Here is a 17493-nt window from a genome sequence, read left to right on the forward strand (position 1 = left end):
CCTTTCTCCGTTTCTCTCTTTCTATGAAGTTCAAAACGTTCGTTATTTAGTTTCCTTGAAAAACGACTCGAAAAAGACTCTTTTTGTTTTTAGTTGTTTATTAATGAATGATGCATGAATGCATGAATGCACACACAAGAGTTTTAAACAAACATGGCGTTGAAGGGTATAGTGGTCATGAAGTCAAAACGCAGTCTCCCGCCCCAATGGTAAACTAAGGTTAAGGATTTTTGTACCTGTAGAACGGGTTCTAGGGGTCTCAGAGTTTTTGCTCAACCTTAAAGATACGTTGATTGGTATCTATAAGAGAGTTTTCTCTGAGTGTAGTATCTGCGTGACAATTACTTCCGTAATCACCGCTCTACGTCCTAAAAAAAAGGCTTTAAGTGGGGTTAATGTGTTTCTAGGTCCTCCTGGTACAAATCAGTCTCGGAATGCGGTGGCGCAGTTAATCACAACCAGCCAGGCAAATCCCAAGAGTAGACTTGGAAACCAAGATTAGAGGGCCTTCACCGGGAAGACATCCTCCATCCTATCTTATGTTGCACTCAAATCCGGGTATAGGATTTCTCACCACAAGGGGGAATCAAGCCCTTTCCCGATACAGAATAAACAAAATAAACAAATATATATGCAACAAACACATGATATGACACAGAGGTTAGGCAGGACCTCTCTTGTTTGAGGGGGAATTTGGCATCCCTAATTCCTCATTGGGGCTGGACCAGCAACAGGTCAACCATTGGTTTGGATGAAAAACCAAGGTTTTTAACACTTATATCCCCAGCAGAGTCGCCATTTTTCTGTGGTGGTCGTTTTCTTTACCTCCCCGTTTCACTTGGGAGGACGGCACGCTAAACCCTTCACGCGAAATTTGGAAGGAGAATGCGCCCGTGGTGGGATGAATTTTATTTCAGTTCTTCCTACGATATCACACGAACTTTCTTATTTGTCCTACGAGTAGGAAAGGGGAAAAAAGATCTCAACTAAACCCTAGGAGTTTGCTAAGTGTGGGGATTTACACCTAGACTAGAAATTCTGGAGTCCGGGAGGTCGGTTATACATAGGGAAGTGTTTAAACACCCTACATATCTGTAGTACTCTACAGGAACCTTCTCTGTGTCATTGTGATTGTGTTTGCTACTATTGATTGGGAAAGTTTCTCCTTTGTGTTAGGAGAGAGAATTGAATTGATTTTAAAAGACAGACAGACAGACAAACTGACTATTTTTGGTATTTTATTAGCTCGCTGAGATTCCTTGTGAACCTCATGCCTACATATCCCTAGTGGAAGTCAGAGCTTAATGTAGTTCGGGGAACTAACTAGGGAAATTAATTATTTTTGGTGCCTTGTTTGAAGCTCAAGGTTGAAGCTTGAATTAAATCTCTGTTTAGTAAAGAGACATGAAATTATCTCTACAGAGAGGTATTTGTACTATTCTACCACAAACATTTAAAGGAGTGACAGAATAACTGAATTCATTTCATTCAAGAGGGGGACCTTACTTGTGTATGTGCAAGTATACCAGTCAAATGCCTCTTAAATGAAAGAAAGATGCTCATCCAAATTAGGGAAAGTTACCACATGTCTGGGTTTTACTGCCAGCTCATGCCTTTCAAAATCCTAAATGGGAGACTTGATTAAAATTGAAATGAAATGTTTGTTTGTTTGAATGTGGTAGAGTAGTAAAAATATCTCTCTATGGAGATAAGCTATGTCTATCTACTGTATAAAAGATTTGACTTTTAGCTGGCTTGTATGAGGCCCAAGCTTGAGGCTTTTTGATTGATTAATTAACATTATTGACTCTGGGAGATGACTCCACTGGGAATTAATTACAGGGTATGTTTGTGTTCTGTACAAAGCCCAGAATTGAGGCTGGCTCTACTTAGGGAGACTCTATTTATGTGCCTTGTACAAAGCCCAAGGTTGTGGCTGACTTTAGCTAGGGAAAAACAATATTTTCTGCCTTGTACAAAGCCCAAGGTTGTGGCGGACTCTTAAATAAATGAATTGAGTATGGATGACTATATGGGGAAAGATCCTAAGTGTTAGGAATCTTTGACACATGAAAGTATGGTTTATCTGCCTTGTACAAAGCCCAAGGTTGTGGCTACTGAGTGATGAAGGACTCACTGGGGAGACTCTATTATCTGCCTTGTACAATGCCCAAGGTTGAGGCTACTATTGATAGGGGAGTTTTATTGTTTGGGTGCCTTGTATGAAGCCCAAGGTTGAGGCTAACTGTTTTTGTTGGTTTTGACTCTCCTGAGGAGATTTTATTTATTAAAAGACTATTTTTCTTTGGAAGCTAACCCTTTCCAGGGATTTTGACTCAGCTGGTGAATTTGTCTGTTAAAAGACTGACTTTATCATGTTTTTTTTTTGGAGGCTGACCCTTTCCAGGGGTTTTGACTCTTTTGGGGAAATTATCTCCTAAGAGAATGAAATTATCTTTTTGACATTTAATGATTGACTTTGGAGGCTAACCCTTTCCAGGGGTTTTATATTAAAAAAAATGAAAGAATGTGTGGAAGCTAACCCTTTCCAGGGATTTTGACATTTTAGACAGATGTTGGAGGCTAACCCTTTCCAGGGGTTTTTGTTAATATGAATGGCAGAAAGATTATCTAATGGAGACTTCTTGTTTAAAGCCCAAGATGAAGGCTGACTCAATGCTGAGGATGATCAAACATGGATCCTAGACTCTGCTAAGGAAGATTGATGAAGATAAAGGTGACAGAGACTGTCCATGTCTCTTATTCCAAAAAGTGTACTCAATGCAAAATTGAGACAAACTTAGCTTGTTTAGAGTCTGGTTTAAATTGGAAGAAACTCACCAGGGTAGGCTAAAAGGTGACTAAAGACCTGTTCCTATGTTTATAAGAAACCTGATGGGTCCTTGTATACAAGCTCAAGAGGAAGCTGGAAATGCTTTTAAGAAGCCTGTGGGTCCTTGTACAAAGCCCAAGAGGAGGCTAATCGAGGGTCCTTGTTATAGCACAAGAGAAAGCTATGTAGTTTTGAACTTATTTTGGCTCTAAGCAAATGGGTAAGAGGTTTCACCGGGAATAATTCCTCTTTGGGTGGATGTGTCCTATTATTTGGATTCTAAGGTTTTTACCAAGATGTTTCACCGGGAATAATTCATCTTGGGGGTTTGAACTACAAATCTCTAATTAGGAAAGAGCCTTCACCGGGAAGACATTCTCAATCCTAGGTCATATTCCTATAATATATATATAGTTTAACTGTCCTAAGGTTTATACTCAAACGCAGTTCTAAACTAATATATGCACAGTTTATATTTGACAGTAATTTAAACAAAGACTGTAAATTGAAAGCTTGTAAAGCCTAACCTGGATGGAGTGGAGGCCTTTGAAGAAGTATGTACAGAGCCTCAACAGTATTTTTGTTGTTTTGTTGATAACAGTTGAATATATATATATGATAAACAGTTAATGGTTTTTGAAAACAGAAGAAGTGAAGATGGACAAAGGTCACATAGGTATCTGAAGAGTTTCACCGGGAATAATGCCCTTCAAATACCAGAAGAATGTTTTGAAAACAGAAAGAAGATTTTGAAAATACAGTTTTGAAAACAAGCTAAGAAGAGAAGGTTTTTGGGACTTACACTCTATTAGAGGCCCAATTAAAAATGGTTTACTGTTTATGGAAAACAGTTGAAAAGATACGGGGTTCTGTTGTTTGAAAACCTCGATCGTCTGTTTACTTTGAAGTTTGAACATAATTTGAATTTTTGACAAAAGTCAACTTAATTGAAGTACAGACAAAATCTATACCTAATTAAGACCTAAATGATTAGGGTTTTTAACACTAAAACACTTATGAAATATTAGGTTTTGAAACTTTAATGAAAACATATATTGAAATATATTTTAAAATACTTAAAACAACACCATTTTTAACCTAATCAAAACATATAAAATAAATAATATTTTTATGATTTTTTTGATTATTTATAAAATATATATATTAATCAATAAGTGCATAAAAAATGAATTAAAAAGGAGTTAATTTGATAGGTTAACTAATTGGTTAAAGTTGTGAAGAAATTAAGTGGAAAAAGTGATAAAAAAAAATGGTTTTGTCACGTAGAGGGCTTGAACTCGCGCCCTCCAAGTCATTGGCCAAAACTCCCACCATCTGGGCTACGCGCGCAGTTTGTTATTCACACGCATCCAACATAATATATTTTAAAACAAGCCAGAAGATTCAAATTTTGCGCGCGCCATGTTCATCTTCTTCCTCGAGCTCAAAGATTTTCAAATTTCTAACTCTCTGGTTTCTCAACTAAATGGCATGATGTAAACATCAATCTCACTCGTTTTTGGACAAGGAACATGATTATGGGCTCAGAATTCATTTATTCTAAGTGTAACTAACGAATTTCATCATGAACACGAAGAACACATAAACCCTAATTTTAAAATTAAATGATGCACAAGATGAATAAATGAAAGATGATAGAGGGTTTTCAATCCTCTGATGATGCTGAACAAGATAGAATCGAGCTTTACCACAAAGAGTGCTTAAATTAAAGAGGTGGAGTTCAGAAACTTACCTCTGAAAGTGGAGGTCGTGAGGATGATTGAGAGCACCTGGGCTTGAATGAATGATCTCAATAGCTTCCCTGAGACTCAATGATGCTAACTGAATGCTTATTGCAACCTGAATCCTTCTGAATTGTTCTATGGACCTCCCTCGATTTCAGCTTCAAGTGAACATGGAGGGTGTTGATTCTTGAGTTACAGATGAGCTGCAGCCATCTGGTTAGCTTCACTATGACCTGAGGAATGTGCCTGGATGATTGGCTTGGCTTGAAACCTTCTGAATCACTCCATGGACCTCCAACTGCAAATGCTCCAAAGTGAGAGCAACAATGGTGTTCCTCCACTTACAGAAGTGATCCAGGTGCTTGGATCACCTCAAATGACCTCCCTTGAGATGTTAGAATGCTCACTTCCCAAAGATAAGCTCTGGTTTGAAGAAATCGATTCTTCTTGCCAAAGAACTTTGAAAAACAATGAACAAGAGAAGAGAAAGAGAAAGCAAGTAATATGGTTGCTTTGGTGTGTTTTTGAATGAGGAATGCATCTGTATTTATAGGCAAATGGATCAGTATAGCTGCAGAGGAGTGAGCTTCCTTAGTGAAGTTGATTTGCTTTCTTAGCCATGAAGGAAGTTTGCAAATATCTCTTATGCAATGATGAGAATTTTGATTCCATTTGATCAATCCCCTAGCCCTCGATTTTGCTTGATCTTAGGGGACAATTCTGAGCCAGAAATGAGCTCTAATTGGTTGGTGAGAAGATTCCTTGGGTGATTCATCAATTTGCCATAAATTCACAAAAGTAATCATTACATAATCACATGTTCTTGTTTTTAGAATCTTCTTCAATTCTTATGGCATGGTGAAAATGAATGCATGGCATGTTTGCAGATGTATTATGGGTCATGTAGCATCTGCATTTGAGGTCATGTGCACAAAATTTCAAAGTTCCAAAATGATGCATGACCTATAATTTTACTTCATGAGGCCAACTTTGAACAAGCATAACTCTTAGCTCAAATTGAATTTTGAGAAGGTTGAACACAATTTGGAAAGCCCTAAACATCTACTTTAAATCATTAGTTTATGTCTTCTTCAGAATCCTTTGGGAAATTTGTGAAAAATGAGGCCAAAGTTGGAAGAAAACTAGGTTAAAACACTTAGAAAAATTTCTAAGTGTTTATGACCTAAACTTCAAAATTTCCAAAACTTCATAAATGGTTGATCTTTTGAAAAAAGTTCCTTTGTAAGATGTTATTTTATTTTGCAAGATCTACAACTTTCATGTTGGAAGTTTTTTGAGTTGTGTAGGTGAAATTTTGAGATCTCACCATGCCCTCAAAAACCCTAATTCCCGACTTTTTGCTCCTTGATGAATTTCTTTGAATTTCTTTGGTCAAATGACTTTGACATCCATATATTGATGATATTGATCTTTGAAAGTCATTTTTTGACCAAAAACCTTAAAAGTCAATGATGATCCTTCACAGTTGACTTTTTCCTGACAAAGTGAATTTTTGGGCTTTTTGTGTAGAAATAAGATCTTCTCCCCAAATGGATGATATAAATGGATTATATGGAGGTAGTAGATATCCTTGAATCATGTCTTGAGTTTTGGATTCATGCCCTGATCAGAAGTCAACTATCTTGGTGAATTAGGTCAAAACCCTAATTTGTCGACCATGTGAAAGTAATGACTGTAGACTTTGAATTGAAGTGTGATGTCCAGTAGACCTTGTAATATGAGTTATTTGAAGATGATTGATGTCTTTGAATGACCCTCTGAGGTTTTTCAGGGTTTCCCAAATGTGATCCCTGATTTCAGTCCTTGATAGGCTCAAAACCCTAGTCTGGTGACCTGAGTAAACCTGTACTCATATGACTGGATGTCTAATCAATCATAGATGAGAAAAGTGAAGTTTTTGAGCCCCCATGATTGTATTAGAGACTAGTCTTTGTATTGATTGATCCTTTGCCTGAGCTTTCTTGTCTTTGAGCATCCTCGATTAGGTACCAGATGGAGAAATGACTGCTCTGGGTACTTGTCTTGACCTGATGAAAAATCCTGAAGATATGTCATCTCAGGGGGGTCAAAAATTAGGGTATGACACTAGGTTCGACCTTGTCTTGCCTAATGTGAGCATAGGCTACGCAGCCAAATACTCTCAGTTTGTCGAGATCTGGTGGATGTCCCGACCAAACTTCTTCAGGTGTCTTCATATCTAACGCTGTCGAAGGACATCTGTTTATCAGATATGTTGCTGTCGAAACAGCCTCAGCCCAGAACACCTTTGTTAACCCCGCACTAGTCAATATGCATCTGACTCTCTCCAAAATAGTTCGATTAAACCTTTCAGCCAAACCATTTTGCTGTGGAGTACCTGCAGTAGTTCTATGCCTTGCAATACCAGAGGCAGCACAAAAACTGTCGAATGCCTCATTGCAAAATTCAAGGCCATTGTCGGTTCTCAACCTCTTGACCTTTCTGCCAGTCTGATTTTCAACCAGAGTCTTCCAACTTTTGAAATTCTCAAAAGTTTCATCCTTAGTCTTCTGGATGAATACCCATAATTTTCTGGAATAATCATCTACTATGGATAGAAAATACCTTGCTCCTGAATGTGATGGACACCTTGCAGGCCCCCAAAGATCAGCATGGATGTAATCAAGGGATCCATGTGTTCTTTGTTTGCCTTTGTTGAACTTCACTCTGCAAGATTTTCCAAGTACACAGGGTTCACAAAACTTCAGCTTTTCGACTTTGTCTCCACCAAGCAGATTTTGTTTCCCTAATTCGACCAGACCCCTTTCACTGACATGGCCCAATCTCATGTGCCAGATTTCTGTTTTCGACAAAGGTTTCGTGGATGCAACATTTGTCGAACCACTTACAACTTCAGCCTCAAGGGTATACAAGCCTTGTTTCTTCACGCCTCTCAAGACTTCCTTCGAACCCTTCATGACTCTTAGGATACTTTTCTCTCCTTGGAAAACATATCCTTTCTTGTCGAATTCACTAAGAGAAAGCAGATTTCTCTTCAAATCAGGAACATACCTGACTTCAGTCAACAACCTTATTGACTCATCATGGAGCTTGAATCTCACAGATCCAACACCTGCAATCTTGCAAGCCTTGTTGTTTCCCAGCAATACTGATCCACCATCTTGATCACATAATTCCTCGAACAAGTCTTTGTTTGGAGTCATGTGCCAAGTGCAACCTGAATCCATAATCCACTCCTTCTTAGAGTCACTGCTTGAAACCACAAGAACATCAGATGATTCGAAATCATCTTGAACAATGGCAGCGTTGCCATTATCCTTACCTCCATGATATTTCAAGCGTTCAGGGCACACCTTTCTTGTGTGACCCTCCTTCTTACAATGGTAGCATCGAATGCCAGATGCTTCGCCACTGTAAGTCTTCGACTGGCTTTTGCCTTTCTTCTTGTCGAACTTACCATCCTTTCGTAAGAGTTTTCCTTTAACGGCCAAACCTTCGCCAACAGTCGAAGGTTTATGCTCCTTTCGTTCATTCAAGTCCTTAGAGTACAAGGCTGATTGAACTTCTTCAAACGCCAGGGACTCCCTTCCATACAAGAGAGTTTCTTTGAAGTGAGCATGTGATCGAGGCAAAGAACACAATAGTAACAGCGCTTGATCTTCATCATCGATCTTCACATCAATATTTTCAAGATCAAGAATCAGCTTGTTGAACATATCCAACTGCTCAGCCAATACTTTGTCTTCAATCATCTTGAATGAATACAAAGCTTGCTTCAGGTAGAGTCGATTTACCAGCGATTTGGTCATATACAAACTTTCAAGTTTCACCCATAACCCTGATGCTGTCGTCTCCTTTGATACCTGCCGGAGAACCTTATCACCAAGGCTCAACAAAATTGCGCTGTGTGCTTTCTCGATCATATTCGTCTTCTCCGCTACCGTCAATTCTGCATTCATGGCTGCCTCTCCCTTCAACGCTTCCAAACAACCCTGCTGAACCAGTAGGGCTTTCATCTTCAAGCGCCACAGACCGAAATCATTCACTCCGGTGAACTTTTCAATCTCATACTTTGTTGAAGGCATCTTCTCCACGCTCACCGCACCAATTTGTTGTGAATTCAATGCCAAGAACAAAGTATAATGCAAGAGAAGAATAAAGGACAAGGAAGAAGAGGAACACAAGAATTGGTTATAACTGCTATTCTTTCACTTTCTCTTAAAACAAGATTACAAGTTTACAAGAATAACAAATAACCTCTCTCACCCTAAATTAGGATTTGCAGCTTAGCAATGATGAGAGACTAGTATGCTATTTATAATAAAACCTAACATACTAACTAATGGGCTTTTTCAGCAAGGCCCATTACACAAGCCAACTTAATACACAAGCTAACTTAACAAATTAGGGTTTAAACACTAAAACCTAATTTAACATGCTAACAACTCTAGCATCTTCGACATCTGCATGCTAGACCCATCTTCGACTACAGCATGCACACTTCGACACCAGCATGTGAACAATCCTTCGACTTCATGCTTAACTCTGTCGAACTGTCGAACCAAGAAGCTACCCTTCGACAATACTAGAGTTCGATCCAATATCTCACATATCTGATGAAGCTTGGTAAGGTTTCTTGATAATTAAATACCATATTTAGAGAGATTGATTTACTGAGATCATCAGGGATTCAATATTGAATTGGACAAGGGTGACACAATATATGTCTTGTGTTCAATATGCACATGAGGACAACAAGGCAATTGTACATACAAATATTATCAAAGAAAGATTTTGTCAGATCACATGACATTTTTGTGACTTGGGTAGCAGTGATGTATTGCTAGATACCTCTCATTGTTTATTATATTAAATGTGTGATTTAATATAATTTCCAACACAACGAGAACCTACAAGGTCATACACATAAGGACAAGTTGATGAAAAATAAAATAAATAAGAAACATTGTAAGATACGTGTACTTAAGAGAATTATGAAACATCGTGAGGTATAATGCACTTAAGTAAACTATAGGACACCTAAGGTACAATTCACTTAATTGAAATACGGTACACTATAAGGTACAGTGTACTTAAGTGGTTTTTTAAACTTGTAGCATATCCAAGTGGCTCTATAAATAAAACTCTTGGGCGATAGCTTTCACTATTAATAAAATTCGATTTGTGAAACCTTAGTTGTAATCTCTCTCTCTCTATCTCTCTCTCTCTCTCTCTCTCTCTCTCTCTCTCTCTCTCTCACACACACACACACACACACTCAAAGTCTTTATTCGTTGCAGCTATCATTGGGACTGAAGGCACTCTATTCGTGTGGATTGAGTAGAGGCGTTATTCTTCATTTAATGTTCATGATCATTCCTCTGATTCTGCACCAGAGACGCTAATTGCTACAAGAGGTAATTATTCTATCACTCATCATGCATCATTCGTAAAGATCAGCTAAAGGGAAAATTTTGTTTTTCGCAGTGTTTAGTATCACGGTTCCTTTCAATTCAAAGGTGGTTTAAAGAGTTCTTTTACGCAAAGTAAATTTAATTCGCTTGATGGAGTGAAGATCTCTGAAAAATATTGAAAACAGAAATAATCGCCTTTGGTATATCGATCTTGTAAATATTTCCATATTTTTGTTGCATTGTTAAAGCAAATGGTGCTCTGAGCGGTTTAGGGATTTATGGTTCTGGTAATCCACGACAATATTATTCTGTTACACGTATCTCAGAGTTTGAAATTAAAATTACTCGAGAAAAACTCGTGTGATTGAGCCATTAATAAAATTGAGTTTGTTTTTGGACAATAAGGCTCGTTTGATAGATTTGTTCCAAGTGTGATAATTTGAATTGTTGAGTGTTAGTGCTACAAGAGCGACATCAGGGTTTTCACCACAAAGGTAACAAGGGGTTGCACAAATTGCGTGAGGGACCAAATGAATTATTGTGATTGGAAGTTTTTGAGAAAGAATCAGAATCTTACCATGAATAACTAAACTTTCTAAGAAACTTAACCAACTAATAATTACATAATAATCTACTATATTTAGACGAAGAAAAAAATAATTAAGATTAAGAGGAGCGATTTTATGTCAAAATTATCCTAAAATCACTCTTTTCTCATATCTAATATACGATGAAGAAAAAGAGAAAAAAATTGTAAAGGTGGTAAAGAGTGATCCTGTGACCTATCATTTGCGATTATTTAATAAAAGTGATTTAAAATTGTTATATATATATATATATATATATATATATATATATATATATATATATATATATATATATATATATATATATATATATATATATGTTTAAGGGCCTTTTTTTTAGTTTTTTTTAAATGATTTTTATAATATAATATAATTTTATATAAAAATTGTTATAAAGAAACTTTAAAAAAAAAATTGGTTTGAATAATTATTCTTAAAATTTTATTTTTTAATGAAATTTTTTTTTGGATATTAAAATTTTAAAAGATTACTTAAATTTTAAATTTATTTCAAATAGATTTTCGTAAAAATCACTTTTGAAATACTATTTTTTAAAATTTTAATTTTAACTATGTTTTAATATTCAAAAATATTTATTTATGTTATAAGATGTCAAAAGTAATATTTTAATTAAAAAAAATAAATATAAAATTTTTATAATGTTTTTTATAAATTGTTTTCTAAAATTTATTTTTAAAAATATAAAAAAAATCTATTTTTTTAAAGTGGAAACAAACAAGCAAGTGAGACAAAGAAAAGGGACAAGTGAGACAAATCCAAACTCTCACATTCACATAGCATTCACTTCTTCACTCTCCACTCTGCAGACAATGAGGTTTTTCCCTTTCTTGCTGTCTTTTTTCTCTTTCGTTTTACTTTTGCTGAAATCTGAAATTTTTCTTTCTATGTTTTCTATGAAGAAAAGCCATTATTACTTTCACTCTTGCTTAGTTTTAGCTTTGCCCCATTTCAATTTCATGTTATTATTGTCTTTGCTACATTTGTTTCTACCATCAAAATCATATCTTTGTAATTATTATGAAGAAAAAATGAAACTTTTTGATATATTGTTGACTCATTTGTTTGTATAACCCTGTGAAGTCTCAATATTCTTAGTCATTTAAACAATTGAATGTTGAAATCGCGGTAATTGATATTCGTGAAGAATCGCATTCAAAGAATACTGTTAGGGTTTCAGTTATGGGTGCATTGTAGAGACATTAGAAACCTAACCTTTGATACCGCGGATTAAATTATAAACATTTTTGTAAAACCCTAAATAGTTTCGAATTTTATACCATTCAAGCAAATTATTTTTATTCAGTTATTGAATTTTGGTCTCAAATAGCGGAGAATCACATTAGAATTAGAGTTTGGCCTAAACAGGCTTCAAGTACTCTTTAACAATGGGAGGTCTATTAGTATAGAAAATATCGGTATATGAGTAGTGTGTTTGTCGAGCTGATTCAAGGCTTCCCCGAGTAACCCCACGGGTTGTTCTTTGTCCAATTCCATTGGTCCCTGCACATCTCCTCTACACCATATTTGGCCTTCCAACCGAGTTCTCTCTCGGCTTTATCTGTAGATGCATAGACCTCGGTAGCGTCTCCTGGACGTCTTGGACACAAGTTCAATGCGATTTTCTTGCCAGAAGCTTTATTAAATGCGTTAACCATTTCAAGCACGGATGTGCCACGACCTGTTCCCAAATTGTAAGCCACACAACCTATGTTTTCTGTTGCGAAAAGCTTTCTTAGGGCGGCAATGTGACCGTCTGCTAAGTCCATCACATGGATATAGTCCCGTACCGCAGTGCCATCCCTTGTAGGATAATCATGACCGTAAATATTAAGCTCGGGCAATCTTCCAACGGCTACTTGCTGTATATAAGGCATGAGGTTATTCGGGATGCCCTTAGGATCTTCGCCGAGTTTACCACTTTCATGTGCCCCAACTGGATTGAAGTATCTCAGTAAAATGATTCTCCATTCTGGATCAGCTTTCTGAATATCTCGCGCAATTTCTTCAAGGAAAAGCTTCGTCCGTCCATAAGGGTTCGTTGCTTGTAACTTGAAATCCTCCACACATGGTATTGTTTCAGGTTGGCCGTAAACCGTTGCAGACGATGAGAAAACCATGTTTTTGCAATTGTGCTTAGCCATAACATCATAGAGATTGATTGTGCTGACGAGATTATTATCGAAATAACGTTGAGGATTTTGAACACTTTCACCAACTGCTTTTAGCCCAGCAAAATGAATCACAGCCTCGAATTTAGTTTTTGAGAAGAGTTTCTCCAAATCATCTTTATTCCTGAGATCTCCCAGCGTGAATTCAAGATTTTGAGAAAGGTCTGGACCAACAACTTCACGAACGCGGTCCACTGCTTCCATAACAGAATTATCGAAATTATCGATGATGGAAACATGAAACCCATCTCTGAGAAGCTGAACAACGGTATGAGCGCCAATGAAACCAGCCCCGCCGGTTACAAGTATTTTTTGTGATGAAGGCGCCATATGTTGAAACAGCTGAGATAGAGAGAGGCGTGAGATTTTGAGAGATAGAGAGCGTTGTGAAAAGTGATAGATTTGGAATTTGAGGTTTGGGTTTTATACAGTAATGAAATATCATTAATTGCTATATTTGGGTAATGGACAGAAATTTGGGATCTGGAATGATTTTGTTAGATTTTAACTTTCTTTCTATGTGTAATCCATCTTTTATTTGTTAAATTACGCGCGCGGCTAATTTAAGATAAGATTAGTAATTCTGTTTTGTATGTAGGTTCCATTTTTAGCTTCTGGATTGGATTGCCAAGTAAGCTCCTTTTCAACCATGTGTAGGCCAAACTATAAATCTACAATGCGCTGTTAACCTCTTTTTTATATAATTAGGCCAAACTATAAGTCTATGATGGTATTAGGACCTGTCGATCGGGTCATGGGCCACCCACCATTTATATCCACGCACCAAGCTCAATACTGTTGGGTGTTTGGGTGTGAGGGGTTTATTGGGAAAATCTCTAATTCCATATTAGTTATCGATAGAGTCTGGAAATAGTTTATATCGAGTGACACTCCTCACTTTACTAACCGGTTTTGTAGAGATGAGTTATGCAAAACTATAATTCTAATAATTGTGATTACGGTTACATATACTATTGCAAAACCCTCTAGTTGAAAAATTATTTTTCGCTACTAATTTGATTTTTCGTTGTGTGTAGTCGCCATCCTGAAGTTCTGTGGGCGCAGCGTTCCGACAAGCTTTACCTGACTGTTTCTCTAACTGATGCCAAGGATGTTTCTGTGAAGTGTGAGCCTCATGGCTTGTTCACTTTCACTGCTTCTAAGCTTCAACATGAATCTTACAGCTTTACCTTGGAACTTTATGGATCGATTGAACCTGAGGTGAGTGATCTTTCACTGCTTCCAATTTACCGATAGTTTCGGTTTTTTCCACTTCCAGTTTTGAAAAGGGTGGATGGTTCTGTATTTAAATTTGTCATTGTGCTATGTAGGGCTGTAAAATAAAATCGAGCTCAAGAAACATACTATGCTCAATTCAGAAAGGACAAAGAGGTTGGTGGAAAAGACTACTGAAGTCTGAAGAGAAACCTGCTCCATACCTTAAGGTTGATTGGAATAAATGGTGCGACGAAGATGAAGAATCAGATTGTAAGCTTTCGTTACCGTAAATAACTATTTGATTGGCGTTTCAAAATTTAACTCTAATCCAACATGAGTATTTATATTGGTTTAATAACCTTGAAGATTAAAACTAAATCAATTACTTGTGAGTATTACTTTCGTCTGATTAAAGTTTCTATTGGAATTATTACAGCTGAATTGATATCCGATGACGATGGACGGGTATGTCAACTTTATTTCTCGTCGCATGTAATTTTGAGTTGTAGAGTTTTAACAAACCTCCCACTCCAAGTATTTAATCTTATACAATGCAACTTGTTCTTTTGCAGTTTGCTGGCGAAGATGATGAAAGCAGTGATGATGAAGGAATGTTATGTAAGTGAATCAGTTGCATCTCTTTAGTTACAGTTATTCTTTCAATTGCTTGCATCTTCTTTGAGAGCGTGTAAGGCGTGCTACCGCATAGTGCTCAAAATCTGTCACGGTTAAATCGTGGTTAAATAGGAACTCATAAAATATTTGTCAAGGTTAAACCAATAGTTAAATAGTGTCCATATTTTTTCTGTCGCGATTGAATCATGACTAACCTGCACAGGGTCTAAAAAAACTTAAACGGTCCTGTCTATAAGATACCTTAGTCCCTGTTTGGATAAACAACTTCATTAAGCAGTTATGCTATAATGCTTATAGCGTAAGCGCTTATCTTACAGTTTATGTATAAATGATTATCATTTGCAGATCTTCCTGATTTGGAAAAGGCTAGAGGAAAGTGATTCTTTGAGTAGTAACAAAGGTTGAAGAAGCTTCAAGGAGATGGAATCATATGAAAGTGTTAGATAGTAGCTGCATGGATAAGACTCATTGTTGTAGCTATCCTGTTGTATATATAGAATCTGAGTAGTGCTTTGGAATCTGAAAACAGTCTTCATCTTCTTGATTACTTGGTACTAATTCTAATCAAAGGTTTCTTTGATGTGGATGCTGGTTGCATCATAATCTAACCTCTTTTATTGAAAATATGTTTTCTGAAATTATACAACCGTGACATCCATTATTGTTGATTAAGTTTCTATCTTTGGCTGAAAATTCATGTTTTTTATTTTTATGCACACTGTCAATGTAATGTAAGGAGTTTTTAGTCACTTAAACACAATTATTCGATCATTAGAGATGTTTGATATTTATCATAATTATCTCTAAAGTTATGCTGATGAATGGTTGCTACTAGGCATGACAAAAGAAATTCGGACCTAGCCGCTTCCGTCCCGAAACTAAAACGGGACAAATTTAATTGGAGGTGGGGTTGGGTGCGGAGAAAACTCAGTTTTTTTTTTTTTTTGACAGAAGAAAACTCAGTTTTTAATTACGGAGATGGGGGCGGGCGGGAGCTGGACTGCTAGATCTTAAATCCACCTAGTTGTAACGTGCTTTGCAAATGCAAATTGTTTCATAAATTGTCATTTATTTCATAAATTGTCATTCCCATAACAAATGATTTGGTCTTGCACATGAAAAATAGGTATGAATAAAAAAAAAACTTTTTCTTAAACTAACTTTTTTTAAACTAATTTGATAATATATATAATTGTTTGACATTGTTTTTAAACGAAAAAATGCAAGAGTTTTGAGAATTTTATTTTACGGGAATGTTCTTTCTACCCTAATGTGTGTATTCTACACATTGAAAAATTGAAAATGTCTTTCATATGTTCGGAGATACATATTCGGACTCATGCAAAACAACACTAATACACGTTATTTTAGAATTCACCTTTATTTTGAATAAAATATGGGTCCGGAGATGTATTTCCGTATGCATTTTAGATGTACTCAAATATGTATTTACGAAATGTCCTCCAAATGATTTTAGAACAACACCATTGTTCTAACATTGTAATTTTTGGAGGCAAAGATATATTGAAGTAAACTCAAATAATATTAAATTGAAAGTTAAAAGACATACATTAGTTAAAGTAAATCATAAAAGTCAAGATCATAATAATATTTTTTTTAAAAATACAAAAAATAATACATTCAAACATTCACTATTGGTTATGTCTAACCCTCTGCCTTCTCATTCGCTTGTACTGCACGACATTTTGTAATTCTACAATCATGTCCTCCATGAGGGCCAATTGGAAACTTCCATCTTCAAAGAGTTATGCCTCTATGCCTGCTCTACTAGGGGTGGCAAAACGGGCCGCCCGCCCCGCCCGCCGCCCGCCCCGCCTTATGCCCGCCAAAAAACGAGCGGGGCGGGCATGCCTGCCAAGTAAAATGGGCATCAAAACCATGCCCGCCCCGCCAAGATGGCGGGTTGGCGGGCGGCGGGCTTACCCGCCTATTTTTATTTATATTTTTTTAATAGATTAATATGCTTTTTTTTACCTTTTAATTAAACTTTTCACTTATTTTTTAAATTTTTTTTTATATAAGTAATTTTTTAACAAATTTACTCTAAAAAATATTACATATATTTATAAATAAATGTATAAAATAAACCATCAAGAATTGCAATTACTAGAATTAACTAAAAAAAGAGTGAGTTTTGGAGGAGGAGCGGGTTTTGGCGAGCGGCGGGCCTTGGCGGGGCGGGTATGGCGGGCGGCGGGCTTTGGCGAGGCGGGCTTTGGCGAGCGGCGAGCCTAAAATCCCAACCCAACCCGCCAATTTTTGGAGGGTGCGCGGGCGGCCCGGCGGGCTCCGGCCCGTTTTGCCACCCCTATGCTCTACCCATCTCCATTACACACCGACAAACCGCCTACACATCCTCGACGTGGTCATCCCTAAGGTCAAGTACCTCATGATTAGCTGGCATTTGTGGTCTTCTAAGAGTTTATGGTGTCATGATAGAGTGTGACACCCTATAGAACCATGTCATGCATCCGTCAGATACAACCCAGTGAAAAGTAGTTGGCACCCTATGATACTCCTCGATTACCAAGTGACTCTCGAAATCATCCAGTATCGCATCAAGATCTCAGTGCTGGATAGTGGAAGAATCAGACTCACAGGGAAGTATCAGAATAATATGCAAATAGCTGAAATCTTGCATCACTCGCTCGGGCAGATAAGGATATGACCCACATGCCAGCTATCCAGAGTATTAGGAAATGACGTCAAACTGACGCATCTCGCGGTGACCCTCGTATGGGCAGAAGCAAACGTCATCTGGTACATGACGATCAAGATACCCTCTAAATGGCTCGACCACACTAATCCCCATGCACGAGATAAATGCGGCAGAATATGGCCAATCCTCAT

General features: G+C 37.0%; 2 protein-coding genes across 2 annotated transcripts; one reads left to right on the forward strand and one right to left on the reverse strand.

The window, feature by feature from the left end:
• Nucleotides 1-11333: 11333 nt before the first annotated feature.
• LOC131609507 (co-chaperone protein p23-2-like) lies at nt 11334-15246 on the forward strand. The gene is made up of 6 exons (XM_058881214.1): nt 11334-11414; nt 13806-13989; nt 14100-14256; nt 14423-14451; nt 14559-14604; nt 14968-15246. The coding sequence occupies exons 1-6, from the start codon at nt 11410-11412 to the stop codon at nt 15000-15002; spliced, it is 456 nt and encodes a 151-aa protein (XP_058737197.1). The 5' UTR covers nt 11334-11409; the 3' UTR covers nt 15003-15246.
• Nucleotides 11889-13250, reverse strand: LOC131609506 (bifunctional UDP-glucose 4-epimerase and UDP-xylose 4-epimerase 1-like). The gene has a single exon (XM_058881213.1). It carries the CDS (start codon nt 13096-13098, stop codon nt 12046-12048), a length of 1053 nt encoding a protein of 350 aa, XP_058737196.1. The 5' UTR covers nt 13099-13250; the 3' UTR covers nt 11889-12045.
• Nucleotides 15247-17493: the final 2247 nt, after the last annotated feature.

Source organism: Vicia villosa, linkage group LG6, assembly GCF_029867415.1.
Source record: "Vicia villosa cultivar HV-30 ecotype Madison, WI linkage group LG6, Vvil1.0, whole genome shotgun sequence".
In the NCBI taxonomy this organism is placed as follows: Eukaryota; Viridiplantae; Streptophyta; class Magnoliopsida; order Fabales; family Fabaceae; genus Vicia; species Vicia villosa.

Bases quoted from the DNA above. Each gene is read 5' to 3' on its own strand.
- LOC131609507 (XM_058881214.1), top strand. The intron at 14,452-14,558 runs GTATGTCAACTT...GTTCTTTTGCAG, and splicing joins TATCCGATGACGATGGACGG to TTTGCTGGCGAAGATGATGA. The intron at 14,605-14,967 runs GTAAGTGAATCA...TATCATTTGCAG, and splicing joins TGATGATGAAGGAATGTTAT to ATCTTCCTGATTTGGAAAAG.
- LOC131609506 (XM_058881213.1), bottom strand. From the start codon at position 13,098: ATGGCGCCTTCATCACAAAAAATACTTGTAACCGGCGGGGCTGGTTTC.